Below are 26,954 nucleotides of genomic sequence, written 5' to 3'. Positions count from 1 at the left end.
TCCTCATCTTTGTTAAGGCCTCCAGGCACTGTCTCAGTGTTACCTCTGTAATAATATTCCATCTGCTTCATCCAACGAGGTTGGGCTCATTTGGTTTTTGCAAAGCACCTTTGATCACCGTGCAGTTTCCTTATTGTTATAAGCAGAACCTCCACACACATTTTCAACAAACCAACCGTGAGGGGTTTTTTTTGTCAATTCTTCCCTTTCCTTTCATGCAAGAAAGGCAGTTGTAAAAAAGGACATAAAAAATCTCAACAAGATGGAGGCTGAGAAAACGTGAATACGGCCCACGTGCCTTCATTTCACTATCATCAAATTCACCCGATAGTCACATTTTGGTGCACAAATATTTAAAAGAAAAGCCACAGACAAACAGACAATAAAAACATTACATTGATCAGATGTTTTTTCAGACAGACGTTCATAAGGTTAGAGCAGATCTCCTATGTTGGAGACTGTTTCCCTGGAAGACTGTAGAGATGCCTTCTACTATTCAGTGCCTGGATCCGTTTGTGTTTCTTTTCCTGTCAGGCTTTTTTTTGCTTGGCCAGGATCCAGACTTTCTTTCTGTCAGGTAATCACAGCAGCACTGTTCTTTTGAGTCTGTTTCTATTCCCCCTCATTGTTTGCTTGATGAGGTATCTGAAAATATGTTTACAACAATAACAGGTCTCAAAGTTCACCTGCTGCTCAGTTCCTCCTTTTGCCCGCTCCCTCCAGACCTGCCCTTTGTACTTTAGCATGCCTACTGTCTTTCTCAGCCCGGCACCCATCACCTCCCATCTAATCACACCATTCTGCAACAGACAAGCAACAGAGAGAGACAGAGAGAGACTGAGACCCTCCTTTTCCACCTCGGAGTACAAAGCAGGTGAGTGTTGGGCTGGGAGACATCGGTATGAGATGGGAAATGACAGCTGTGATGGGGTTCGGCTCTTGGTACCCCTCCCACCTGCTCTAAAGGAGTCTGCTCCTATGGAAAGCTTCCTCCATCCCGTACTCTTTGATGTTGAAGGAAGCAGGTAAATGTTTCTGACGGGTCCTGTGGGCTTTTGCTCTAAGATAAGGCAGGAAAGGTTTGGTTGGGATGCTGGGCAGGTGTTGTTCAGAGCAAGTGATGTTTCAGCAAAACTAAGGGCTTTGCCTGGGCATCCCTTCTCAGACACCATGTTGGGTTCCAGGGAGACACTGCAGCTTTTCTGTTGCTTTATCTGCTGGAGCAGCACACCAGCTCCTGCCTATCTGCAGGGTCTGCTCCCAGAAGCAGCTGGAAGTGATCGCTTATACATCATCTTTTCTTCCCCAGATATACCTAACAGCAGGAGATACAAGAAAAGAAGTGACAAAGGAGGCCCCCACTGGTGACGAGGAGAGCAGCGACAGCCAGGGAATGGTAAGTTGTTATCAGCCTGGAAGAGTGAGAGACAGAACAGGGGACAAGAAGAAAGGGAACAGCATCCTTAGCAGGGTCTGTTGGGGTGGGATGAGGGGAAATGCTTTCAAACTAAAAGAGGTTTAGACTGGATATTAGGAAGAACCTTTTACACTGTGGGTGGTGAGGCAGTGGCACAGGTTGCTCAGAGAGGCGGTGGTGCCCCATCCCTGCAGACAGCCAAGGTCAGGGGATGGGCTGTGAGCACTGATGGAGCTGTGGGTGTCCCTGCTCAGCGGCCTTTAGGGTCCCTTCCAACTCCAACCATCCCATGATTCTATGATTTTGGAGATTCCCAAAGAAGCTGTAAGGAAGCTGTAAGGAAACTTGCAACCAGTCTAAATCTCCCCTCTTTTAGTTTGAAAGCATTTCCTCATCCTATCACAACATACCCTGCCAGTCTCTCCCCTTCTTACCGCCCCGTTAGGTGCTGAGAGGATGCAGTGAGCATCAAAGACCTGGACCAGGTCTCTTCTTATTTGTGCTGCAGCGTTCTTGGATATTGAGAAAGAATAAAATAGAAATGGCATAGAACTGAGGAAGAGGAAATGGAGTTTTGCCTTAAACCAAGATCTCTTCCGTGTAATGTGCCTAACCTGTTAATATTGAGAGATGAGTCAAAGAAAGCCAACTCCTGTCCCCCTTCTTCGTGTCAGGAATTACTCACCTTCCCCTCCCATCTGATACATACCATGTACCTGTGTTCTGTACCTGTACGATACTTCCTTATTTTGTAATATTTCTGAACGCTGCCTATGCAGAAATTCATCTGTCGCCTGTCAGTGAGTTACCAGCCTCAGCAGAACAGCTCAGGGCTCACATTCTTTTATGCCTTGTACCCCAGTATTGACTTGCTCCCTCTCCCCACAGGATGTGGAGCTCCTGGAGATCCCAGCAGAGCTTGCAGCCCTCCTGCATTCAGCTGGAGGTGAGAAACCTTCCCCTTCCTGCACTGTTTTATTCCCTGTTTATTTTCTCGTTTCCTAGCAGTGTGTTACCTATGTGCCTCCTCCGCCTGCTGTCTGTCACCTGGGTCGTGTTTGATTTATTATCATTGCAGTGCAAATACGATATAAAAGCTAATTGCGCTCTGCACGCATTCTTGTTACCTTTTCAGCTCCCTGGTGAACTGTGCTGATAGAGCTGGTGATAAAGGTGGTACAAAACCTTTTGGTCGAAGCTGTGGGACAGTGAAGTGTTCAATGAACCCAGGTCTCTTGCAGAGCTGGATGTTGGGGTTTGAGTTCCTCATCACGATGACCTCTGATTTAATTGTTGACTTAACACTTGTCAACATTATCTCTGCATAGATTTAATGTTTCCTGCCCCTTAAATTCTACGTAACAGAAATGAAACTTCAGGTGCTCCCCAGATGCTACCTAGGGATAAGAGTCTGAAAGAACTGAGCTGGAATTAAATGCTGTGGTCTCAGGGCAGAGAGGAGATGCTTGCAAGGGGGTTTGGGGAAGCAGGGATGGATTGTGTGTCCCTGGAGCCAGAGGACTGGTACCAGGACACTGTTGCTTGACCAAGAGTAGATGTGTGTGCAATAGCCAGCCATGCACTGCACTGTGAGTTGGGTGCATTCTGGCTGCCATTCTGACCGCCATGACGCAAGATCTCTTTCTCTTGCAGGTCAATATGCAGCACAGACCAAACAGATAACAGAGGCGTTACCTCCAGAAGTTAAGGTCAAAGATGACCTTTCCCTCCCAGCCAACATCAATAGCTATCCTTTCTCCTCCTTCATTAAGTCACACTTCCAGGTGGGAACTCTATTTTCCTTCATTACTTCCCAACTGGAGAAACATTCTGGTTTTAGTGACACCAGGAACAAATCACATATTTTATCCTTTTGTTTCTTTTCAGAGGACAGATTTCCCTGCCCCCGGTCATCCCCTGCAACAGCCCTTAACACGCCTGGAAGCTGAATACCGGGACAGTGCACTTGAGATCAATAAACTGGTAAGATATGTCTTCTTTGACCATGGCCTTATAGAAGAACAGATGGGCATGAGACAATCACGGGATGGCTGGAGGCAGAAGGGACCCTAAAGGCCATCTGGTGCCAGCCCTGCGCTGAGCAGGGTCACCCACAGCTCCATCAGTGCTCACAGCCCATCCCCTGACCTTGGCTGTCTGTAGGGATGGGGCACCACTGCCTCTCTGGGCTGTTAAATGCTGGTGGTGGCTCATCTTACAGTACATGGTGTATTAAGAGAGCAGAATAAATTCCTGTTCCTTCCAGGTATATCTTATACATCTTGGTAGTTCCTCAGACATGCAGTTAAATCAATGCAGTATGCAATAGGGAACAGTGAACTGTTGTATAAAGGCTGGAGCAAGGCAGGGACTTTGTCATCAAGAAAACTACACCTGGAACCACACCCTCAATCTGTAGTGTTGGCATAAGGAGGACAGTGTAACCTCCTCCTCCCTGTGGATGTGAAACACATCTCTTAAGAACGTGATATTTATTCTCTTAGAGCTGGGTGCTCTAAGGCTCAGAACGTGCTGGTGTCTGCTCTCCAGGTTGCTGCTTCACAACACAGCTCAAGCCAGAAAGCTGCAGCTAAAGCTGCTTCTTTTCCTCCCTGAACACTTATAGATTCTGCGGTTCATTGGTGACAAGAATCTCCACGGCTGGCAGGAGGTCCTTCTGGGCAACTACATTGCTGCGAGAGGTTTGAACAACAGGGCTCTGCGCAATGAAATCTTCAGCCAAGTGGCCACCCAGACATGGAAGAACCCAGATGTGGAACACAGCCAGCGAGCCTGGGTCCTGATGGCAACATTACTCAGCTCCTTTGTCCCCTCACCAGCACTGGAGAAGCCATTGCTGAAGTAAGGAGGAGAAAAGAGCTGGCTGCTCTTTCAGGGATGTTAAGAGAGATGAGCAATGTGCTGAAGGCAGATGTCCCTTCCTAGGTTTGTGTCAGATCATGGCATGGATGGCTACAATGCTGTTTGCCAGCGCAAGATCTTGACAGCAGCACAGCATGCAGAATACACGTCGTCCCGCATGTATCCTCCCACTCAACTGGAGTGGACTGCAAACAGGAGGAAAGGGAAGATGGTGCTGGATGTTCATACATTTAATGGTAACGTGTGCTTCTAGCTCCTTACCCAGTGCAAAAATCATTGTTCAGAAATGCTTCCACCAGCTTAGAGCAGAGTGATTGGACCAATTGCAGCTGGTTAATGCTGCCATGGGGAATAGAAACACCTGAATCCAGACCACAAACTCTGAAAGATCTGACCCTAATGAGCCAGGCCTGCTCTCCAGGCTGAGGGATGAGATTCTTCTGAGTTTGGGTTAATTTCAGCAGAGGGCTACCCTAGTTGTACATCTCTCTGGGTCTAGTTTTCCTATTACCCGTCACTGCACAGCCTATGCTGCAGCAGCTAATGCCTTTGCTGCAGTGGCTTTCTGAGCCTTTCTTCCTTCTCAGACATTGATTTATGCTGTCCATCGAGTGCTTGGAATCAATGTGAATCAGATGCAGAGCATCTCCACCCTAGCTCCTTGGTGGGTGGGGTGGTGGATGACCCACATGAATCACGATACTCCAGTGGCTTTCAGCTGTCACACTGGAAATGCTTTGAGATATGCTATGAGCAGTCATTACAGATGTTAATGTGTTCACACAGAGCTGTCTGCTTCCAGTCCCTGTGGGTCACCTAAGAAGGGTGTAATATTCTCCATCTGGGCTCTGCCCGTGCACTGCAGAGCTCAGGTGTTGCTCTGGGTCTTGCTGTGGGGCTGTGCACACTGACTGTTTCTTTTATGTACTAGAGGAGAAGTTCTCAGCTGAGGTGGAGTCCTGGATGACCGGGGAGCAGTTTGCAGGATGGATGCTCAGTGCAAGGTACTGCTGGAGGACAGGAGATCTGGGGATGTGAAAGAGACTATAACTGGTTTTAGAGTCCAGATCAGCTGAGGCTGCAGGCTAGAATTTACATGGTCAGATATGGAGTAGCTACTGCTTACCCTCTCTGGCTCATGTTCTCTCCTTGTCCCTTCCATCTGTGTGCATGAACTGTGGGACCCCTGAGGAACAGGGGAATCACTGCTGAGATCAGTCAGAGCAGCTTCAGAGAAAATATTATGACAAATAAAAGTCAAAGAAAAAAAAGATTCACTCTTTTTTTTCCCCTGACTCTGGGTGCTTCATCATTGATTCGCACCCTAAAGCTTATAGCTAGAGAAGGCAGGGTGAAGCTGAACGCAATGTTTTCCTATTTTCTCTCTTTCCTCCTGCTTTCTCGGACACCTTTTCTCTCCTTTTCCTTGTTGCCAGGGGCTGTGATAAGAAGTCTCGAGGGTGGACTGTCTCCATGCTGACTGGCAACACGTGGCAGGATTTACTGGGCTGTGACTTTGTGCTGGACCTCATTGGAGAGATGGAGGAGGCCAGCAACCCCAGCAGCCTCTATGAGTCCTCACGTAGATACCCCATCGCTCCCGATAGGGACAGAAACTTCCTCCATAACTCTGCCCTGGATCAGTGAGTCACCTCATCCTCCTGCCCATCATTGGTGTCCCTGTCACCCACTGGCCTATTTCTCTGCGCTGTTCTCATCTCACTTTCTCCTCTAGCAGGATCCCCCCTGCCCCAGGCATCCAGGCCCCTGCCTTCCCCCCGCCCAGACTGCCTCCAGGGTCCAGCAGTGCCCATCGAGGTGAGCTCCTGCCCAGGACAGTGCACAGCACTGGGTCACACGTGCCCAGCAGAGCAGAGGGGCAAAAATATTGATGGGTTCCACTCCAAAATTGGACTAGCAGGGTCTGAAGAGAGGGGAATGTTCCTTACCTGCCTTATCACCAGTCTCCTCTCCACCCTTAGATTTTGGATTCAGAGATGAGCCGCCGACCCCTGGAGGTTTGGATCACTATGTGGATGATCTCTTCAGCTCCGTGCTACATCAGGGCTCCAGGACACCAGTGAGTCCTCTGATGTTCTCTCTGACTCTTTTTCTGCAGCTCTCCTCTCTCTGTGACTCCTTCTGTCCATCCGCTCTGCCTTTCCTCGGCTCAGATGTGCCTTTGGATGGCATTTTACTGGGAATCCCATCTGTCTGAGCTCAGACAGTGCTGTTTTCTTCTTGATGCAGGATTTGGAGAACAGGGAAAGCCTGACCGGGCGCATGAAGGGAGGTGGGAAGATCGGACCCACACAGAGAGGAATGTTTCCTTCTACAGGTCTGTAAGGGGAGGTGGAGTGCACAAGCAAGGCCACTATCCTGCTGTAGCCTTGCAAGCTGCACGTTTCTCTTTGATTTCCTTTTTCCACCTGAATTTTGCTGTATGATGTGCTGTGTATGAAGAGAGAAACCATTTGTATGTCCCTATAGTTAGTGAGGGTCAATAGAACCAGAAGTAACCAACCAATGTGGCCTTCCCAGTCTGTGATTCCCTAAAAGTCCTGTGCATGTGGCTTTTTCCTCTAGGCTTCTCTGGAATGATGCAAACACCAGTCTACCAGCCCATGCCTTCGATGATGGGGATGCCAGCTGCCTCGGCCATGATGCCAGGGGCTGGTGGGATTGCCCCTATGCCAGGTAATGACAATTTTTTGTTAACTATACAAGGAAAGAGGATCAAAAGGTGGGCATCCTCATGAAGCCTGTACATTAGGCAGAGTGCACAGTGAGCACTCAGCTCTGTGCTATTGCTCAGGCACCATGGGGAATGATTGCCTGTGGGTATCTGCAGAGATGTTTGTCTCCCGCAGCCATGTACGTGCCCCAGCCTGTGGTGCCCACTGTAGACCCCAGTCAGCTGGCAGCACAACAGCAAGCCTTTATCAACCAGCAAGCCATGCTCATGGTGAGTGGAAGGGACTAGGGGGGAGAGGTCCTGGAACAGGAGAAGGAGAATGCACTGGTGTACACCCTGGGCAAGACCTGCTTTGCTCATAACATTTGGGATATTAGCAGTAGATTAAGCAGGCGTTCTGTGACTACTCATCAAAAGTAGGACAGCCTGGCTGATGGTTGGTGTTTCTGTGTAGCCTAAAGCTCACGCTTGCCACAATTCCTTCCTCCAGGCTCAGCAGATGACCCTTCAAGCCATGACACTTTCCCAACAACAGCAGCAGCAGCAGCAGCAGCAGCAGCGACAGCAGTGGCGGCAGCAGCCTCCTGAGAGCTCAAGGCCAAGAGCCTCAAGCCCACCACGAAACCAAACCCCAGCCCCAGGCCCAGCCACTTCCCCCAAACCCAAGATGTTTCCAAGCAACCAAGATGTGACACCACCAACAAAGGCTCCAGAGCCACCAGCTCAGGCAGAAAGACCGGTATGGGAAACAAGCAGTGGGTCTGGATGTCACATTTTGCATTTATTCTCTGAACGGGGTTGATGATTCCTTGGGTCAGAAACTGACCTGGGACACTCCAAGACTAGGTCAAGTTCTGGTTCAGAGTCCAAACCTATCTAGAGAGGATCACTGCTGATTTTAAGGGAGCTATGGAGGTATCTGCTAAATGCTAAAAACCACAGTGTGAACTGCCCACAGGTTTATGACTCCAGCAGTGAAGATGATGATTATCCTCCAGAAACCTTCGAGCAGAAGAGAGCTTTTTTTCAGAGGATGGGTGAGTGTTGGCCACTTTGGCAATTTTACTTATCCCAGGTGCAGCAGCTGTGTTGGGCATCCAAAGCCAGGCTGAGTGGAGCCATGGGCAGCCCCATTCCTTGATGCGAGAGTTGAAACCATGCCATTAATGCTAAGCTTTGGCTATGAGTTTAACAAGCTCAGTTGCCTCTTTCTATGTAGGAGAGCAAAGGATCCTAGTGAAGAAAGTCAGGGCGCCTTCCAAAACCTGGACGCCTCCAGCAAATCCTCAGCCAAAGGAGGTGGAAGAGAAGAAAAAGGAAGAGAAGAAAGAGAAGAATATGACAGAAGAGAAGCCCAGCCCTAAAACAGAGACAGGTAAGGTGACACTGAGTGGAGACTCAGGCTGAGAAGCAGAAGCTTTCCAGGAGTGGGTAGCAGCCCAGGTTACATCCAGAGGAGGAGAGATTCTGGCCTTTTGGGGAGTCTTGGCAGCAGAGGAGAGCAAAAGACCTGTGCTTTGGGAAGTGGGATCCTAAAGTGGGGCCATTAAAGGCCGTGAATGGTCAGCCTAGGGGTGAAAGAGCAGGAAATTCAAATGAGAGAAAGGGATTTTTCCAGTGCTTTTGTGGGTCTGTTGCTTAAAGCTCTCACCCCCCACAGATCCTGCTGCCCCTCCGCCACCTCCTGAGCCAAAGCCAAAGAAACAGACACAAAAACCAAGGAAGGAACCACCAGTAGTGAAACCTTCAGCCCCTGAGTCACGACCTGAACCAAGCCGGGAGATCCGTAACATCATCAAAATGTACCAGAGCAGGCCAGCCCCTGAGCCCCAACCTATTGAGCCTTCCAGGTGAGACAACACCAGCCTCCCAGGATGAAAGGGACCATATCCCAGCACTGCCACATGGCTCCATTGCGGTGACAACCCTGCTGCAGCCCTAGCAATTCCCTTTTGTTCTATTCCTTTTGTCTTGTAGGAGAGTGTCCAAGCCATTTATGAAGAGGAATGACCCCAAAGATGAGGCTTTGGCCAAGCTGGGGATGATGAACCTCAATTCTCCCAAATCAGTGAGTTCTTTCATCCCTGATCACCTCAGCAGAGAGCCTTTGTATCCAATCTCTATCAGACTGAGTGTGTGGTATGGTAGCAACCAGGTGATTTCTTACTGCATTAGTAGTTGTCTGTGAACTCATACACCATAGTGCTGTCCATCTCAGACTCCAATCTGAGTTTGGATCCATTGAGCTCCTGGAGAACAGCCTGGGGTGCAGTAAGTTCCACTGTGGAATGTTTAGGACTGATTTGGAAGCAACAATTCAGATTCCCCATATTTGGCCTATGAATGTCTTTGCTCCTTGTCCCAGCTGGAGTCTCTCATCTCAAATACTCGATTCTCTGTACCTGGGTTTGCCTAATCTTAATCTGATGATTTTGCTGTCTTGCAGCCACCCCCACTGCCTCAAGAGAAGAAGCCCAAAGGGACACCTCCACCCACCAAGCCCAAGCCAGGATCAGCTTCCAGCTCTATCAAGGAGAAACAGTTGCCTCTGCTGTCCATCTTCAAGGAGCCATCAAGAACCCCACCAGATCCCCCAGCCCCTCCTGTTCTCCCACCTTTGCCCCCCTCTTTCCCTCCTGGGAACCAAGGCCCGCAGGAATTTGCAGTGAAGGGTGAGTGTTGACGTCACCCAAATGGGATTTGGTAGCAGATAACGAGGGCAGACTCAGCCTAATGGCCCAGGAGAGTCACAGCATGAGCTGTCACTTGCCAGCTGGTCAAAGGCTGAGCAGGCTGTGTGAAATCAGACTGTCACTATAGTTTGAGTCTGGTCCTGCACTCTGAGGCCTTCCTTAGTTCTAACTCTTCCCTTCCTTCCCAGTGCAGTGCAGGATGTCAGGTGCTAATGACAAAGGAAAGAAGGGATGGATGAAAAATGGACCTAAAACCAGAAGGGACCTTTGGGTCCTTTGGGTTACACCTCGATCAAGGTCCAGTCCACAAGATATTTTATTGCCTACTTGAAGCATAGTTCCTTAATCAAAGCTGCAAGTAAATGGCTGGACTTTAGACAAGGGAGGAATGGAGATCAGGTGTTTTACATCTAGAGCCTCCAGGGAGCCCTTTAAGGCAGGCTGAGGAATGAAGAAATGTTATTTGGGGGGCATACAACAAAGTATTTCAAGCACAAAACGCTCTTCAGCATCACAGACAACCTCTCCTCACTGCCCTTCCTTCCCACCCAGGCTTTACTGTAACAGAAGATGATGGGATCAAGACCCAGCTGTATAAGCTAACTGCTGGCGTCAGCTTTTCCTACTTCAACCCTCCCTGGAAAATCTTTCTGCGCAAGGAGGTACGGTTTGTTCGCTGAGTGCTGGCTGCAGGGGGAGGGCAGTGATCCCAGAGTTGGTTAAAATCACTTTATGCCACATGGAACCAGTGTGATGTAACAGCACAAAGATGGCTCAGAGAGGAGATCACATCACACATGAGCTGGGAGTTATGAGCTCATCTGATACACAAGGAATTCCAGGTCCTACCCATGAGACACAGTTTTCTTGTCCTTCTCTTCCTCTCTAAAGCACAAAGATATTGATGAATAAAGTAAATCTGTTGTTACCTGGAGATTTCCTATATAAATGGAACAAATGTATGTCAGATCTCTCTTCCCAGTCCAGACATGGAGATTCAGTCCTGGCAGGAGGGAATGTGGATTACAAAACACCTCTATTTCTGCTACAGCCAGCAACGTCCATAACATCATTATTGCTTTTATCCTCCTCTTGCAGGTGTTTTACCCCAAAGAAAACTTCAGCCACCCTTATTGTCTGAACTTGCTGTGTGAACAGGTAATGTACGACTCAGGGTTGTGTCTGTTTGGAGACAAAATACTCCATAACTGCATTGCATGATTACATCACATGCCTTCACACGCACCCTTAGAGTCCTTTCTCCAGGTCCATCTAAGTCAAGGCCCTGCCCTTTTCTCTCTGAGACTCAGCCTTTATGAACAGCCCCAGCACACACAGTGGCAGCCTTTCTATAGAAGCCTGTTTCCCTTCTCTGCAGATCATACGTGACACCTTCTCTGATTCCTGCCTTCGCATTTCCAGAGAGGAGAAGCGCAAGATGAAAGACCTGCTGGGTAATGAGCAGCCCTGTCCCACCTCCCCCCCTGCACCCATGGCAGCATCCAGCTGTGTGCTCTTTGCTGCCCTATAGTCACTGGGTGGGGAAAGTAGGAATAAAGGAGTCGTTACCATCCTTGCCTCGCTATATCCCTCCTAGTGGCGTTTCAAGTTGGCAGTGATGTTCAGTCCATTCAGGAGGATGGGATAAAGAAGAGGATCGTGGTGGCCGCTCGGGATAACTGGGCTAACTATTTCTCACGCCTCTTCCCAGTTCAAGTGAGTTAATCTTTTCAGCAGACCCCAGATTTGTTGTGTCTGTGTGGCTCTGGTTCACCTGGGACGTCTCTTTGTGCCCTGCCTTTCTCTCCCTCATCCACCCCACTCTACTCAGTCTCCTTTGCTTTCTGTACATTTCTCCTCTTTCTCCTTGCACGTGTCTTAAATCCTTCTGGAGCCTTCTGGGTGGGAAGGAGCCTTTGGTGCTCAATGCTGTCCTTCTTCCACAGGGTGAAAATGGAAGTGATGTTCAGATCCTGGGTGTTTCCCACCGAGGCCTGCGGCTGCTGAAAGTGGTAAAAGCAGCTGCCTACGCTCCTGAGCACCTGAAGGTCCTTTGCAGCTACAGGTGAGCAGAAGGATGATGTGCGTGGACTGATGGGGGTGAGCTGAGTGTTTCTCTGCTTCTGCCACATCTAAGTGTGCTCAAGACCTCACTGACCCTTCCTCAAATGACTTCAGCCTTTCCTTTTCCTTCCTACCTTGCACTTTGCCTGTAATGAGTGCTGGGAACAGAGCTCCCATCCCATGATCCGTGTCCCCTCGCTCTGGCAGAAGCACTCTGAGCATGCTGGCTGTGTTCTCAGCTTTGCAGATGTGCTCTCGGTGGAGCTGAAGGACAGCAACTCCATCGAGTTCTCTCTGAAGACGGAGCAGCTCTTACTGCACTCTCACAAGGCTCCGTGCATCAAGGCCATGGTGGAACTCTTCATCCAGGAGCTGAGGCAGGTGAGGAAGCAGCTGTAGAGCAGCTGGCAGTGAAGGTGTTTTCCTACACAGACCTGACATGTTCCATGGGGTGGCACAGTCTGAATCCCTCCCATTTTGGGGACAAGATTTGACCTCTCTGCTGCTTTCTCTGTAGGATACCAACTATGTTGTTGCCCTGCGCAGCTATGTCACGGATGACAAGAGCCTCCTCAGCTTCAAGAAAGGTGACCTGATCCAGCTTTTGCCCATGCAAGGCTTGGAGCCAGGTGAGGGGATACGTTCAGCTGGACAGGAAAGTTGGGGTAACCTTTGAAGGTCCTGCTGTACCTACAGAGCCCAGAAGCACTACATGCTACTGTTGAGCAAACCAGAAGGAAGCAGTCTGTTAAGGGCTGGCTTTGTCAGCCTTCAGCTCTGCTGCTCTCTGACTGTGACTCTCACTGTTCCTTCTACCACAGTTATAGGGGGTGTTCTCTACAGCTCCCTGAAGGGAGGTAGTAATGAGGGGGGGCTCAGTCTCTTTCCTCTGGTAATGGTGATGAGAGGGTGACGGTAATGGGATGAGAGGTGACGGCCTCAGGTTGTGCTACTGCAGGCTCAAGCTGGGTAGTAGGAAAAAGTTATTCTCTGAGAGGGTGGTGAGTTACTGACACAGGCTGTCCAGGGAGCGGTGATGTGCCATGGAGATGTGGCACTGGGGAACGTGGTTAGTAGTGTGGTTGGAATGAGCTGGGGTTGGGCTTGGCGATCTGAGAGGTCTTTTCAAGCCTATTCAGAGCCCAATGCTGTCCTTTGCCAGTAGGAAGCCTTACTGCTTAGTTCTGTTTGCACCTGCCATGGTTCCTGACTCTGCCATTTCTTCAGGCTGGCAGTTTGGCTCCACTGGTGGCCGCTCCGGTATTTTCCCTACCAGCCTTGTGCAATTGGCTGCAGCCCCTGATTACCTCAGCACCAGCATGGACAGACATGGAGGGATGCAAAAGAGCACAAAAGCTTCCTTTGAGGGCAGGAACACCAACAGGGAGGTGAGTTGTCCTTGGGAAACTGCTAGAGGATCTGTGTTCTGTGGGACCTGTCAGTGTACATCCATGGCCCTGGTAGTGTCTGACCCCTGTGGCTAAGGAGGAAGAAGATGACTGCTTTCAGGGTGAGTTTAGTGCATGTCCTTGCAGGCCTCAGTTCCCAGCCTGACATCAGAGCCCTACAGCATCACGTCAGTCCCTGCTGGTGATCATTACACTATGATGGACTTCGCCTCCATCTACTTCCGAGCAGCTCAGTTCATGTGAGTACACCGTGCTCCTCAGCGGGCATACACTGAATGTAGGTACAGCATGGCACTCACCAAGACATTTCTGGGGGTATTTCTTGGATTGGCTCATAGGACGGAATTGAAGGGGACACCTGCTGAAAGGAAGACTATAGCTGATATGGTCCAGTACACCAAGGTGAGCCCAGGCTTTCCCCATGCCAACAGTCAGACTCCCAGCTCCAGCACTGCCTCTAGCTTTGCTATGACATAGCAAAGACAGAGGACAGATTTTTGGCCACACTATGCAGAGCAGCAGGTGACCCCTACTCATCAATGCTGCCTGCAAGACACTGGGAGCTGCTGTCACCTGCAAAGCTTGCAGCACAGCTCTGTGCTGATCTGCCCCCCCAGCTCACCCTCATGTTTGGGCCCTGCAGGTTCCAATCCAGGAGTCTTTGCTCCGGTATTCTGATAGTGAACTGAATGAGCTTGCAACAAAGAGCTTCATGAGTAAGTGTCCCCCAAGGACAAAACGGGCTTCACTGGGGATGAATGGGATGGTTTTGGTGGCTACACATAGACACCAGTGAAAGGAAATAAGCGGGCACTTCTGCCTTTAATAACTATCACTGTCATTGCTGAAAGCATCCAACAAATTGTTCTTTGCCTTGAGTGCAAAGTGTCCAAGAACCCACACTGCCTGGGCTCATGAACCACTTGTCCAGTGCTGCCTACATCCAAGTATTACCCTTTGCTTTGCAGCTCTGATGCGGTTCATGAAAGATCAGCCAAAACTCAAGAACCAGGATGATGCTCAGTGCGTCTACGAAATCCTTCAGGTTTGTGACCTTCCCCTGGGCAAAGTGCTGAAGCAGCAGGGGGAATGAGAGCCCAAGGCCTTTCATGAAAGGGAGAACAGGGAAAGCCATAATGCAGAGCCCTGTGTGAGGAAAGGAACTGAAACAGAGGCCAATTAAAAAGAGGGTGTGTACCTACCTGCACTTGTAAATCACAGTCTGGGTGAGAGTACAACCTGCCTTCTTCTTTGGGCCTATATAGCACTGCAGAGCAGAGGTTGTGGAACCTGAGCTCTAAGCTGTATTGGGAGCCTGGGATTTCCTGGCAATACTCAAGAGCTGGGAGAGGAAGGGCATGGAGATGAGCTGGAACCTCTCTGATGTTCTCACCCCCTTTCTAATGCTGTCTTCTCCTCTCTGAATGCAGCTGTGCAAGGAGAAGGAGAGTCTGCATGATGAAATTTACTGCCAGGTCATCAAACAGGTCACTCTCAACCCCAACCAGTGAGTAGCAGCACAGTTGGTTCCCATTCATGCATGGATGGAGGGGAACTGTGTGCTCTGCTGCATGCATGGGGTGGTGGGAGGGTGTCCCTTCATGGTGTGTTGTCCCCAGCTGCCTTTACATTCTCCTTTCTTTCTTACTCAAACAGCTGAATCAATCCCTCCCTCACCATAAGAACACTGACCAAGGGCCACCACCTCATGTTCACTGCCACCTCCTGTTGGTGTTCAGAAGGGCAGAGGTTCATTTCCAGATGGGGTGGACCAGGAATTGTCTCATTCCACAGTTCTTTCTATCCCACAGGGAGAGCGTACTGCGGGGATGGCTGCTCCTAAGCCTGCTCACTGGGTTCTTCCTGCCTTCTAACATCCTGATGCCCTATGCCACCAAGTTTCTGCAACAAGCCAGCAGTGACCCATCCAGCACCCATCATGGTACGACTGTCTGTGTCCTGTGAAACAAATGGCTGCCCTGGGTTTACTAAGGCCCTGTGGTCAAGGAAAGGAGGAAGGATCCAGATGGGGAAACAGTTTCCCCATCCTTTTCCTAGCATCAGTGCTGGATTAAATACAACATAGCCAGGAGGACTCAAAACTATAGGAGACAATGCTAAGCTCTAAACCCACGAAGCTTTTTCTCTTTTCCTACAGATATAGCCAAGAATTGTCAGAGCAACCTGCGGAAAAATGTCATGTACGGGGGCCGTCGTCACCTTCCTTTCCCCGTGGAGATGGAGGCACTGCTGGTAGTGATGGGCAAGGGGTTGGGATGCTGGGAAGGGAGGGAGGAAGGGCAGGGGGTTGATGGGCTCCTGTGTTCACTGTCCTTTGCAGAAGGGGCGCAGTGCCCGCCGGCTGGAGGTGCTGATGTTTGGGGGTGTGGAATACGTCACCCGCATCAGGACGTTCACTGTGAGTTTTCTGCCTTACATTTCTCCATTGGTCTGGTCTCAGAGCCACAACAGGGAGCTCCTGTATCCAGCCTGCTTCTCTATGCCTTGTCCAGAGCTGTACTGCTTGCCCTCCTCCTATTCTGGTGTTGAACTGAACTTGCCTTGCTGCAGTATTTACTTGCTTCTTTCCTCACTTCAGGTGGCCAAGGAGCTCTTGCAGGAGATTTGTGAGCAGATGGGGGCAGGCGAGCAGGAAGAGATGCAGGAATTTGCTCTCTTTGCCATCAGGAGCACCAGTGATAAAGATGGCAAGTACACACAGACGAAGCCTCACTTCTTCCTTAAAGCATTTTCTCCAATAGGGACTGTTTCAAATAATGTCCTGCTCTTGCTCCTTCCTGAAAGCGGTGTGTGCTGCATAGGGGCTGTGCCCCATTGGTATGGCTGATGCTGGGAGCTGTTAAGGGCAGGGTGACACAGAGGTGTGCAGGATGGCTCCTTGTAAGACTGTGGAGCTCAACCTGCTGTCCCAGCACCAAGACTGATGACTCTTTCTCTGCATAAATATGTAGATAAAATTGTGAGGCCAATAAGGATGGATGAATACCTTCATGACTACTTGCTCGAGGACATGTTGGTCACCGTGAGTTTACGCAGGCTTATCTGGAAGACACCTCTGCACTTTGAGGACAAAATCTATACTGATGTCCATTATGGCCAGGTAAGCAATGAGGACAGTGGGAGTAGTTAATGTGAGAGTCAGTGCGGATGTTCCAAGGGAGCAGAAGAAGTGGGAGGACTTTGGCTGATTGGCTCTGGATGCTCTTTCTGGGCATGACTAATAAATGATGCTAGTGAGCACTAGCCTATGGGCTGTAATGCTCCAGACACGGTTTGTGCATGCTTTTCCCAAATGCAAGCCTTTGCTTTCGAGTGATCAGCATGAGCTCTCTGCAAGGCAGGATGTGGGTCTCTGCAGTCTTGCACTGCCCAGATCTGCCTGGACCTCTTTCTGGTGCTTTCAGATACAATGGGACTACCTGAAAGGGAAGATATTGCTGAGCTACAGTAAAGAAATGGAGATGCAGCTGGGTGTTTTGGCTATGCTTCAGCATTGGGCCAAAACAGAGCAGGAGAGCTCTGCTCCCTCCAGGTATGCTTATCTCAGGGAGATGACTGAAAGTATTATCTAGATAATGAAGGAATGGACAGTCCTGGAGAAGATAAGCCATTAATTAACATCAGTGACTGACTTCTGCCTGTAACCAAGAAAGATTACTTCCCAATCACGCTCCTGATGGTGACCATCTCTGACTCAGTTCCTTTTGTGACTTCTCCTGTGCTCAGGGCCATGAGGGTGCCACATACATTTCCTTAGGTACCAAGAAGAAAGTGTATGAGCTCACAGCTGTCCTTGTAACTGAGATGGAGGTAATGGAGGTAATACCTCCATCAAACCCCCTTACAGCTCCAGCAGCAGGAGTAACAGTGAAACTGCTGGGTGTGGGCAACTCTGTGTAGTGTCTGCAGCAGAGGATCAAGACAGTGAAATGTTTTTCATAAAACACCCTGTGAAAGAAACGCTCTATAACTCTACTTCCACGCTTCAGTTCTTGCATGAAGAGCTCCTGTTGTCTCCGGGAAGGAGGGATTTTAGGCACAGCTTTCTTCTCTGTGGAAATATGATGTTTCATCCTCTCTGCTTTTTGGCACAGGGAAGAGCTGAAGGAATACATACCCAAGCCCTTGCAGTCCGTAATCAGCACTGAGACTCTGCAGAACCACCTTGACAGGCTGCTGAGAACCATGCAGCCACTCCGGCCAGTGGATGCAAAAATCCAGTTCATAGGTGAGGAGACATATGAGATCTGCCTGAATAGTCCACTCATAGTGATGGAAGCTGCTCTGTGGGGCTGGCAAAGATCTCTGCAGTCTGGAATGGTCCATAATACAGAACTCCTTGACAGCCTTCCTCTGCAGACTGGCACAAGCTTCCAAGCATGATGATCATAGCACAAATCCCACCTCGTGGTAAAAGTCTACGGAAGACTCTTCTAGTCCTGTATGAGTTGTGCTTTAATTGATATTCAGGCTGCATGTCTGTTTGTTGCTCTGAAAAGAATAGAACGTGCATTGAGGCTGCTGGCACTTTGAACACCAGGAGCCAAAGAATGGTGGGAGAAATTGTCAATTGCACTTTTTAATGTAGGAAGTCTTGGGAACACCTGAAGCTTTTGACCACCGTAGGCTGGTGCAGTAGATTACTGCCAGCTTTTGTTTTCTTTCAGAGCACGTGATGAAACTGCCATTCTTTGGCTACAACATCTTCTTAGTGAAGAAAGTCAGTGACAGCACAATCCCTGTGCCCTGTTATTTTGGAGTGAATAAAGAACAGATCATTGTGGTGGACAGCATCACCCAGGTATGCCAAACAATTCCTCCCTCATGTCCAAATCCCTGAAGTCTTTAAGGTATTAGCATTGACTTTTAGAAGAACGCGTGTGCAGGAAGACTCTGTGTCTATATGCATCACAGCAGGTCACTCTGACAACCCTAAGCTGAGAGTTAGGGAGTAATGTAACAGTTGCTATTGCTATCTGCTCTTCTGCAAGTCTACAGATCAGTCAAACAAGCGTGGTCCATGGTAGAACTAAGTGTAGGCCACATTCCTATTAGTTCCAATCCAGAAAGAGCTCTTGGGTCACAGCAGTAGTAGAGCCAAGCCATTACTGTTACCTGGTCTATATCTCAGCTTTCAAGAGACATATCCTCCTTGGCCAGAATCAGATGTATTTGTTTTGTGTCACACAGGAGCTCTGCCTCACCATCCCATTGAAAGAGCTGCAGAGGATGCGAACCCTGCGCCCCACCTCCGAGCAGGGGCTTCCTGGCATAGAACTGAACTATGGCTCTGCTGCCAGCCCCAGGACTCTATGGATCGAGCTGCCCCAGGTGAGATATAACTACAGCTTCCTCCTGGCTGTTCAGAAACTGCCCTCCACTGCCCCACTGAGCCTCAGAGAGATACTACTGCTCTCTTCTGTCCCAGAGGTGAATGGGGACACTGCATTTCTGCATTCCCAAAGTGCAGCTCAGTCTCAGAACCTGCCTGGTATTTAACTATGGGAAGTAATATAAGGGAAGATGCTTAATTATGGGAATATTTAGTTATGAGAAGCAGTCGTTTCCAGAGTAGAGAATGACTGGTTTTGCTTTGTGTTTTGACAGGCTAAAGAGATGTATCACACAACTGTTGTCATCCTGGATAAAACAGATTTTCAGCACTAGATTTTGAGGAGAATGTCTCCCCAAAACATCCATGATCTCAGCTGCTTCCTACAACTGCTACCACAGCGATGGCGTGTTTCTTGATGGACTGGACTATAATGTCACCCCTGGCTGCCCACCATTCAGTCTAGGTCCTCTTCCTTGATGCAATACTTGCACTGGCTGAACAAACCACAAGGCACCCTCTCTACTCCATTGCTTTTTTGTATCTTCTTCCAACGCAGCAGCTGAAGAAATGCAAGTAACTGCCTTCAAGCTACGCACTGTGGGACTGGTTGTTTTTTTTCTCTTCTTGAATTAACGAACATAAGAAAGCAAAGCCAAGGTTATGAATTGACTGCACTGGCTGCAGCTGTTCTCCACGGTCCAGCTTTTTCTCTGTATTGATATGCAAGAGGCCCTGTAGCAGGGCTTGTGAAGCAGAAGCTTGTAGACAGCATCACAACTGCAAAGCATATCAGTGTTCATATACAATTGCCACACATTATATATACAGTTGCTTGGGCACAGATTGAGCTGCAGTGGTAAGAAGGTTTACTGTTAATTTCTCACTGACTTAATTATATGTGTATTTTTCCTCCTACTACACAGAACTCAGTTGCATCCATGCAGCTGCCAAATTACGGCTCCATGCCCATGGAGAAAGAGCACTCAAGTGGAAACTGTATTACAGTAGAGCAGAGAGCCCAGGATTGTATAAAACCACCTAATTTATTTTTATTTCTACAGCTATCCTATTGGACTAATAAGTATCTTCATTTTTAGGGGACTTATAATGAAATAAATGCATAATGGGTATTTTGAAGCTATGAGATGACAGATACTGCTTTACCTCTGATGTGGGATGATTGACCTGCAGGTAACTGGAAAAGCTTGAGGAAAAGGTTGTAACTGTTGGCTGGGGACAGGATCTGGGGTTGCTCAATGCAGGCCATGATGCACAGCTAACTGCTTGCTGCTGATGCCAGCACCAACCACCGCACTTTCCTGTCTGGAACTGCTGAAGCTGAAGTTAATGGCACCTTCTCTCTTTACCAACACAAAGCTTGGTGCACAGCAACATGAAATAAAGAACTAGAGAGCATCTCTGAAGAGTAACTCGTCCTTACTTTTTTCTCTTTCTGAGCCTTACACAAAAGCACAGCTCACCTGCAGAACTGCCCTGCACTGTGATTCAGCACTGTGCCACACAGCCACGTGCCCTTTTGGAAGTGCTCTGATTTACAGATCACACACAACATTTCTGAAGAGTTCATGCAGCCAGGCAGCAGCTGAACTCTGCAGCACTGATCTCTGGAGGCAGCAACCCCACTTAAGTCACTGATTTTTAATGGGAAGCAGAAGCCAGGAGGCAACAGCTAAAAAAAATAGTTGCATCATGTATCAGTTCCTTGTAAACCCTTTCATCCTTCAGCTGAGCAGAGCAAGGTAAAGATAAGTGACTTGAGATACACATTTCCAGGTTCTTCTTGTGGTTCTCAGCTTGAAGTATCCTGCAGCTACCAGGGCTGGGAGGTGTCTGCTGCTACACGCTTCCCACCCATCCCATACCTCACCTTCACCATCAGTTGCCTGTTCAAATAAAGAGATTCTACATCCAAGTTGACAATCTTGATGTACCTAAGGTTTCAGAAGTCAGAAAAATCTTTCAAGAGGAGTCCACAGCTGCTACAACATTGTTTTATTGTTAGTTCTGCACATACCCTTCAGCACATAAAAATAATAATCCATTGAATACAGTGATTCAAAAGTCTGTTTCATGGCTTCTCAGGCTGCAGATCACTCTAGCAGCATTAGTGTCTGAGGCCATCAGCCTCTGTGAGCATGAAAAAAAGGTAGAACCCAACTAAAACCCAACAGAAGGAACCTGTACTAGGTAATCAGGTTATTTCAAGCCCACTGATACCCTACAGTTCAGGTCTTTATATAAATATAGCAGCAGAGGCACCACAGTGTCAACCTGAGAGCCACAGCAGTACATTTACCAGTAGTAACAGCAGCATTGCCCTCTGTACTGTGGGCTGTGGGTGAGGCACAGGGAACAGATATGGCTTTAGGGGTTACGAGCAAATGCTGGAGAGGTTAACACTGAGAGATCAACGCCACTGAAGTTTAAAGGGCCAGCAGAACTAGACAGTGTTAAAAAGAAATTAACTTAGGGTTAAAAGAAACAAAAAAAAACTAAATCTGAATTTCTCTCCCTACAAAAAGTCAGCATTGCCTGCAGGGTAAAAACAAAACACTCCCCTGCTGCCTTCCAAAGAACAACGTTCCATCCAGAACTCAACCACCAAGTTCAGCATTAGCAGCCCTGAGCAAAAGCATGTGAACTCATTTGTAGCATAAGGCTTCTACTGGTAACACTTAAATAAGAACTAAGAGATGGGGGAGCAAGGAGAGGTGCCATCCCAAAGCAGAGTCCTGGTTGGAAAGTGTGACTCCCTCCCAAGACTGCTGCAGGGAACAGTGGTTGGAGGCACTGCAAAACATTGGAGGCAGCAGCCTCTAACGTACACAGGAGAAGGAGACTTTGTGCCTCTTGGCGGGAGGTACCGTAGAGCCTCAGTTCCCTGTTTTTTGGAGAAACACTCCCCAGATTCACAGAAACTGGTTTCCTGGAAATGTGTGTTGCTAAGGTGGCACTGTAGGTAGAAGAGAGCAAAAATGCAGTGGGAAAAGAAGACTCACTTCTGCATTTTCTTGACACGCTCCATGGCTAAGTTCCTCAACATCCCCTGGTCCCATTGCTGGAAGAAGGAAGAGAGCCAGCACGATGCAAGGATCACCCCTCTGAGCAGTGCAGCTCCTGCCAGTCTGTTTCACTCTCACATCTGACTCGTGTTTTGAAAAACTCCTTAATGAGCCTCTGTGCTTCTTCCTTCACTGCAAGAGAAGCAGCACCCCTTTGACATGATACTTAGACGTGTACCCCCTCTGCAGACATCACCTCATCGAGCATCTAAATAACTTTAGCTGCGGTCTCCACAGCTGCCAACTCACCAGTCTTGCGAGCAGGGTTCTGATCTTCAGTCAGTAAGTGAGACAGGTGCCGAGCAAAGCCCTTAAACAGGTCCTGCAGGGATGGGGAGGATAAAGAGCAGAAAGGAGACATTAGTAATCTCACCAGACTTATTTCTGCATTTGTTCTGCCCTTAGCATAGCCTGGCTGTGGCACAAAGCATCTACAGATTTATACTGTTTTATACTACAGGACTGCTGCAAGCCTGCAAATGCATCTGACCCTGTAGAGGAGCACATGCACACACAGGCTGCCTTGTAGAATACATCATGTAAAACCAGACCAAAACTCAACTTCATCTGCTGCCACTCCATAAGCAGCGTTTAGAATGAAAGCATGAGCAATAACAAGTGCAGAACTGACAAGGTACCACTTTAAATTATATACAAATCCTTTCTTGCAAGAGAGGAATTGCTGCACCTAGTCACCAAGAGAGCACACACAAAGACCTGGAAACGAAATGTGGTACCATTATCATGTTTCCCTTCTCAGAGCCCCAGATCACTAGGGAGATGCAATCTCCTCCTGCTACAGAAGTTGTTGAGCTGTACCTACCTTGGAAGCAAATTTGCCACCCTTGTAGAATGGGGTCAAATATTTAACAACGATGTCTGCTATTTCTTTGAGGGACATGCTTTTGGTCACAGGCTGTATGGTCTTGCTGGCTCCTTCTTTATCACTCTGCAATAAGTTTGGATCAAAAGTCACCTTCTTCTTTGTCAGACCTGCACTTTTGCTTTCTGGCTGGGTCAGAATGGAAGATTTTGCTGCTGTTCGCATCCGCTTTGTTGTAGGATTTTCTGTATCCTGGAGATGGGACAGAAGAAAACCAAAATCACCAATTCCTGAAGAAGTGTTCACAGAAAATGAATCTTTGCAGCATCCTGCAGGCTCTTCCTACATGAATACCATGCAAGGAACTTACACAGCTACTTCTTGGGGACATTTAGCTCTGCAGACATAACACACTTTCTTATACAGGCTCTGAAAAAACCCCTTAAGACCATCACCTGTTTCTCTGTACTCTTATTAAGGCAGCTAATTGCAAGACCCTGTTTTATACAGGAAAGGCTGCCAGGAAAAGATTCCCCAGGATGTTTGCTGAGATTATACCCCTCAGGAAGAATCAGCTTCTTCAGAAGTGCCACAGCCCTGCTCAGCAACAAGAAAACAAGAAGAAAACAGCACTTTTCAGTGCAGACAGCTCCTAGGCAGTCTTGGATGCCAAAAGAAGATGCAGAGACTGACTGTCAAGAAAGGCTGTGTGCATGATTCATTCCTGAGTAGTCCCATGGGCCACTGAGTTGAGGTTGTTCCCAAAACTTGAGAGAGCAACTTTCTAAATATAGTTAGTTACAGATCTAGAAGGGGTGGAGAGTTTCATTCCAGGCAAGTTATCAGCAAAAGGTGCAGCCACAGGAAAGATGAAACAAAGCAGAATGGAGCAAAAGATTCCACTGTGGTCTGAACTGCTGGCATTGGTTCCATGGGCAGCAGGGTGACACCAAGAGGCAACTCATGAACAGTGCTCCTCTCCACTGCAACTGCAGCTGGGCGATCCCCAGGTGAAGATCAGACCAGGAATATCACTCCAAGTGAGAATCTTGGCACAAGGTAAGCAGAAATAGTCAAAATCAGCATACATTGAAGTCTTACCTCATCTGATCCTTGTCGCTTCCCACTCTGACCTTCCCCAACAACAGCATGTTCATTTTCTGTGACACCTTCAGCAACACTAATGGAAAGAGTGGAGAGAAGGACAATTTTCAGAGGCCGTGAGATTCTCCATGGTAAAGCAGGAATTTCCCTCACCAGCCTAGATATCAAATTTGGACTCCCAGTTTCCAAGACAAGGCTGGCAGGGCCCTGCAGCTAACTAACAGGGCAACACAGAGAGGAGAGAGATGGAGATTTTACCTTAATACATCAAGTTCTTCCTGAAGGGGTTTAGTTTCAGCAGCCTGCTGGGTCTTACAGACCTCCTCCCTCTCAGTCTGTGCTCCTTCCATCTCTCCCAGCTCCTCATTCTCCTCATGGGACTGTCCTGTCACATCCCCAGAGGCATCTTTGTTTTCCTGAGGTATTGATTTCTCTTGACATATGCTTTGAGAAGAAACCTGAGGTAGTATGCTTGCAGTACAGCTGACTTCCTCTGTTGAGCTGCAACTTTTGGCTTTAGATCCACCTTTGGAAAGGGAGAAGAACTTGGAAATATCCTGTGACTCTTTTTTGGCCGCTTCTGCCAGCATTTGCTGCTTTTTGCTGAGTTTAGTCCTCTTAACAGGGCTATCCCCAAGGGCAGCTTTTGTGTCTGGACTGCTTTGCTGCTCCTTCTTCTCAGGAAGGACTACTACCACCTCAGCACTCTCACACACTGCTTTGGTTGCTTGTTTTTTTTTCTGGAGAACAGTGGGTTTTGTGTCCAGTTCCAGATTGCAGTTGTTGTTGTCATGTTTATTTGGACAATCTTCTTTTTTGACAGGTTTTGTATCGCTATCTTCCTGGATCTTCAGCAGTTCTGAAGCTGTTTGGAACAAGCCGGACTTCTTTGGAAAGCCAGCTCCCACACGCTTGGGTTTGAACTAGGGAGAAAGGAAAGAGAAGACATTTATGACTTTTCTGGCCTGTGTGCAGAACTCTGAAAGGAAACAAGCTTAGGAGTACAATACACTACTGTGCATACAGCTGTAAGCTGAGGATGATGCTAAAATTGACTCATCATCATGAGCATCAATTGAGACATCAGGAAAATGGATTAGGCGAAAGTCATAGACCCACAGTGAGGAAACAAACTGCATCTTTGGTTAGAATAAGATCAGAAAAGCTATTTATTCTACGGCCTGCACATAAGTTCACTAATAGGAACCAGCATGACTAGTTGTTCTTACCCCAAAAACAAAAGGTGGATAGAGAAAGCAATTCCAGTCTGAATACATACCTATGGCCATAAAAAAAACCTATAAAACAATCATGAAAAAGCAGGTAGATAAGTCATATCTCATCTATCCCATTTGTGCTCACTCACTGAGTAAACTTGGGATGCAGGGAGGAAATCCTCTTCTGCTGGAGACTCAGATTTTGTTTCTGAGCTGCTGCTGCCTCCAGTTCCTGACCCAAAGACTGAGAACAACTCTCCTTCTTTTGATGCTTTGTTGATCTCTGCTACCTGAAAAAAAAAAAAAAAAAAAAAAAAAAAAAAAAAAAAAAAAAAAAAGAATAGAAACAAACTCCTAGTGGCCAGAAAGAACAGGAGGAACATCCTCAGAGACTTATGGCAACCAGCTAACCTAAACTAAGGCTTCTCTACCATCAGTAACAGTCTGAAGAATTTCCCCTTCCCTTTATTGCTAGACCTAGAGGACACCTGGGTAAGCTTGCACTGATAAATAGGTTTCTAAAGTCTGTAAACTCATAGGCTGCAGCCAACAAGGATGCAAAGCCAACATGGTTCTGGGTTCTCCTGGAAACAAAACCAAGAAGAGAGATCTGGAAGACATTCAAGGCAAAGAGGAGTTTCTCCTTCATCCCTCTTACACAAACACTACCCTACTTCCCTTTGAGCTGAGGCCACACCACATTAAGAGGCAAGGGCAAGCAACAGCAGATGTTGGGCCCTACCTTCTTTAGCACAGATGCCTTGTATGAGTTAGCCATTTTACTGGTTCTGAAAGCTTCATACTCCAGCTCCACCGCACAGGCATGAGGGTCTGACCTGTAACACAGGCTGGGGTAATTTCTGGCAAGACACACTTATACATCTGCCAAGGGAACACTAATGCTTAAGCATCCCCCTGACAGTACAAAGTTTTCTACCTCTGATGTTTTAAGTCTTAAGCGATGCAGTAGTGACTTGGTGGGGAATGGCAAAGGTGGTGAAAACAGATTTAAATTGAAGTCCTTCTGTTCAGCTGTTCTGTTTGGAAGTACACTATCCCCATCTTGTGGGACAAGGAGGAATTGAGATCAAGCTGATTTAGCAGAATCGGACATAGGAATCCTTATGAAGGATGCTGTTAAATGAAGCCACAGCCTTAGATCAAATAAAAAGGCATTCCCTGAGAGCAGTAATGTTGCTTGAGGAAGACTAAGCCCCATGTTAAGGGACTCGGTACACTATTCCTTTTCTCTCATCTCATACCATTTTCCTGCTGCTGTTGGAACCTCTTGGTTGGCACTCAAAGCTTCCTCCAGTATCTTCAAGCAGTGCTCCCGTCCCTAGGAAACACAGAATTCTCAGACATGCTGTGCAGAAATCACATTGCCCCTAGGACTTCTGTCCCTGAAGGGGGTAAGAACAGGGCAGGCAGCATCATTGAATGTTAAACAGCCTTTCCTACCTTCACTGTAAGCTTAGAGATTCTTCTGCTGGAGGCATCCTTCAAGGGGCAGTCTGCACCTGCCACACAAGAGACATTTAGAAAAGCCAGCACCGCTTGTCCTGTTCCTTCCTACACAGTGATGCCAAGCACCACTACAGTCACTCCAGCAAAAGGCACCCCAGCTCTCAGGAAAAAAACACAACCAAAACTAAAACTAAAGAAACTGAATAGAGCAACATGAACCACCAGGTACTCATTGACAATAGTGTGAGACCTGTGTTGCTAGACAGGGCTCCAAGTATCACAGATACAAATGGCAAAGTTTTCCCGAAGTTGTCTTATGGTCCAATTTAATACTGCTGCATAAACACAGCACAAATAGCCTGAAAGGTCAGCTTAGACAACACGCCTCCTTTTTGTCTCCTTTAGGGAAGCTGTTTAGAAAGATGCATTCCAGATCTTCACCCCAACCAAAGCTAAACTCTGATCCTCATCCTCCAGCCAAACTTTCACAGCCAAAAGCCCAACCCTTGTGCCTAGGGATTGATACCCCCAGTGCTGATGCAACATAAATTACATGCAGCTGCAAAATACAAGGCTTCCTTCTCCCCCCAGAAAACCCACTATAAATCAAAAACATTTACTTGGAGGAACAAAATCTTCTTTTTCTGGTTCTTTGCCCTGGAAGAAGAAAGGACCATTGAAGCATTTCCATTCCTGCAACACACACGCAGGTCTAGAAGCACGAAAGACAAGTTTTTATCCCC

The 26,954-nt window shown here is 48.0% G+C and overlaps 2 protein-coding genes across 9 annotated transcripts in view; one reads left to right on the top strand and one right to left on the bottom strand.

The window, feature by feature from the left end:
• The first annotated feature begins 371 nt into the window (after positions 1-371).
• Positions 372-19,943, top strand: MYO15B (myosin XVB). 4 transcript variants are annotated; one of them, XM_015879719.2, is made up of 43 exons: positions 372-874; positions 1,310-1,396; positions 2,306-2,363; positions 3,071-3,201; positions 3,305-3,400; positions 4,044-4,279; positions 4,364-4,536; positions 5,232-5,304; positions 5,737-5,943; positions 6,036-6,118; positions 6,283-6,380; positions 6,551-6,638; positions 6,887-6,997; positions 7,171-7,265; positions 7,486-7,734; positions 7,954-8,032; positions 8,215-8,370; positions 8,656-8,845; positions 8,973-9,063; positions 9,442-9,667; positions 10,241-10,350; positions 10,787-10,846; positions 11,067-11,142; positions 11,286-11,404; positions 11,635-11,753; positions 11,992-12,133; positions 12,270-12,381; positions 12,980-13,140; positions 13,288-13,400; positions 13,500-13,563; positions 13,805-13,877; positions 14,130-14,206; positions 14,592-14,668; positions 14,973-15,103; positions 15,320-15,414; positions 15,503-15,580; positions 15,761-15,869; positions 16,134-16,282; positions 16,587-16,714; positions 17,277-17,410; positions 17,850-17,983; positions 18,373-18,513; positions 18,790-19,943. In XM_015879719.2, exons 2-43 carry the CDS (start codon positions 1,394-1,396, stop codon positions 18,847-18,849), a joined length of 4,905 nt encoding a protein of 1,634 aa, XP_015735205.1. In that variant the 5' UTR covers positions 372-874; positions 1,310-1,393; the 3' UTR covers positions 18,850-19,943. The 4 variants fall into 4 exon arrangements, with proteins under 4 accessions (XP_015735205.1, XP_032304204.1, XP_015735204.1 ...); XM_032448313.1 differs by having other exon boundaries at positions 372-1,396; XM_015879718.2 differs by lacking the exons at positions 372-874; positions 1,310-1,396 and having other exon boundaries at positions 1,687-2,363; positions 6,039-6,118.
• RECQL5 (RecQ like helicase 5) overlaps positions 13,965-26,954 on the bottom strand; it is a 41,524-nt gene continuing 28,534 nt past the window's right edge. For 2 of the 5 annotated variants that reach the window (XM_015879720.2, XM_015879721.1), the window contains exons 11-20: positions 26,832-26,868; positions 26,206-26,264; positions 26,007-26,083; positions 25,487-25,580; positions 24,894-25,034; positions 23,786-24,450; positions 23,525-23,603; positions 22,424-22,675; positions 21,850-21,922; positions 20,508-21,732 (exon numbers count right to left, since the gene is read on the bottom strand). In XM_015879720.2, the coding sequence (XP_015735206.1) occupies positions 21,632-21,732; positions 21,850-21,922; positions 22,424-22,675; positions 23,525-23,603; positions 23,786-24,450; positions 24,894-25,034; positions 25,487-25,580; positions 26,007-26,083; positions 26,206-26,264; positions 26,832-26,868 (1,578 nt within the window). In that variant the 3' untranslated portion in view covers positions 20,508-21,631. Of the gene's footprint in view, positions 17,674-17,814; positions 17,929-20,507; positions 21,733-21,849; positions 21,923-22,423; positions 22,676-23,524; positions 23,604-23,785; positions 24,451-24,893; positions 25,035-25,486; positions 25,581-26,006; positions 26,084-26,205; positions 26,265-26,831; positions 26,924-26,954 lie in introns of those variants that run through there. The other 3 variants (XR_004309253.1, XR_004309252.1, XR_001558806.2) reach the window with 3 other exon arrangements.

This window comes from Coturnix japonica, chromosome 18, assembly GCF_001577835.2.
Source record: "Coturnix japonica isolate 7356 chromosome 18, Coturnix japonica 2.1, whole genome shotgun sequence".
Taxonomy (NCBI): Eukaryota; Metazoa; Chordata; class Aves; order Galliformes; family Phasianidae; genus Coturnix; species Coturnix japonica.
This window is presented reverse-complemented; position numbering and strand designations above follow the sequence as displayed.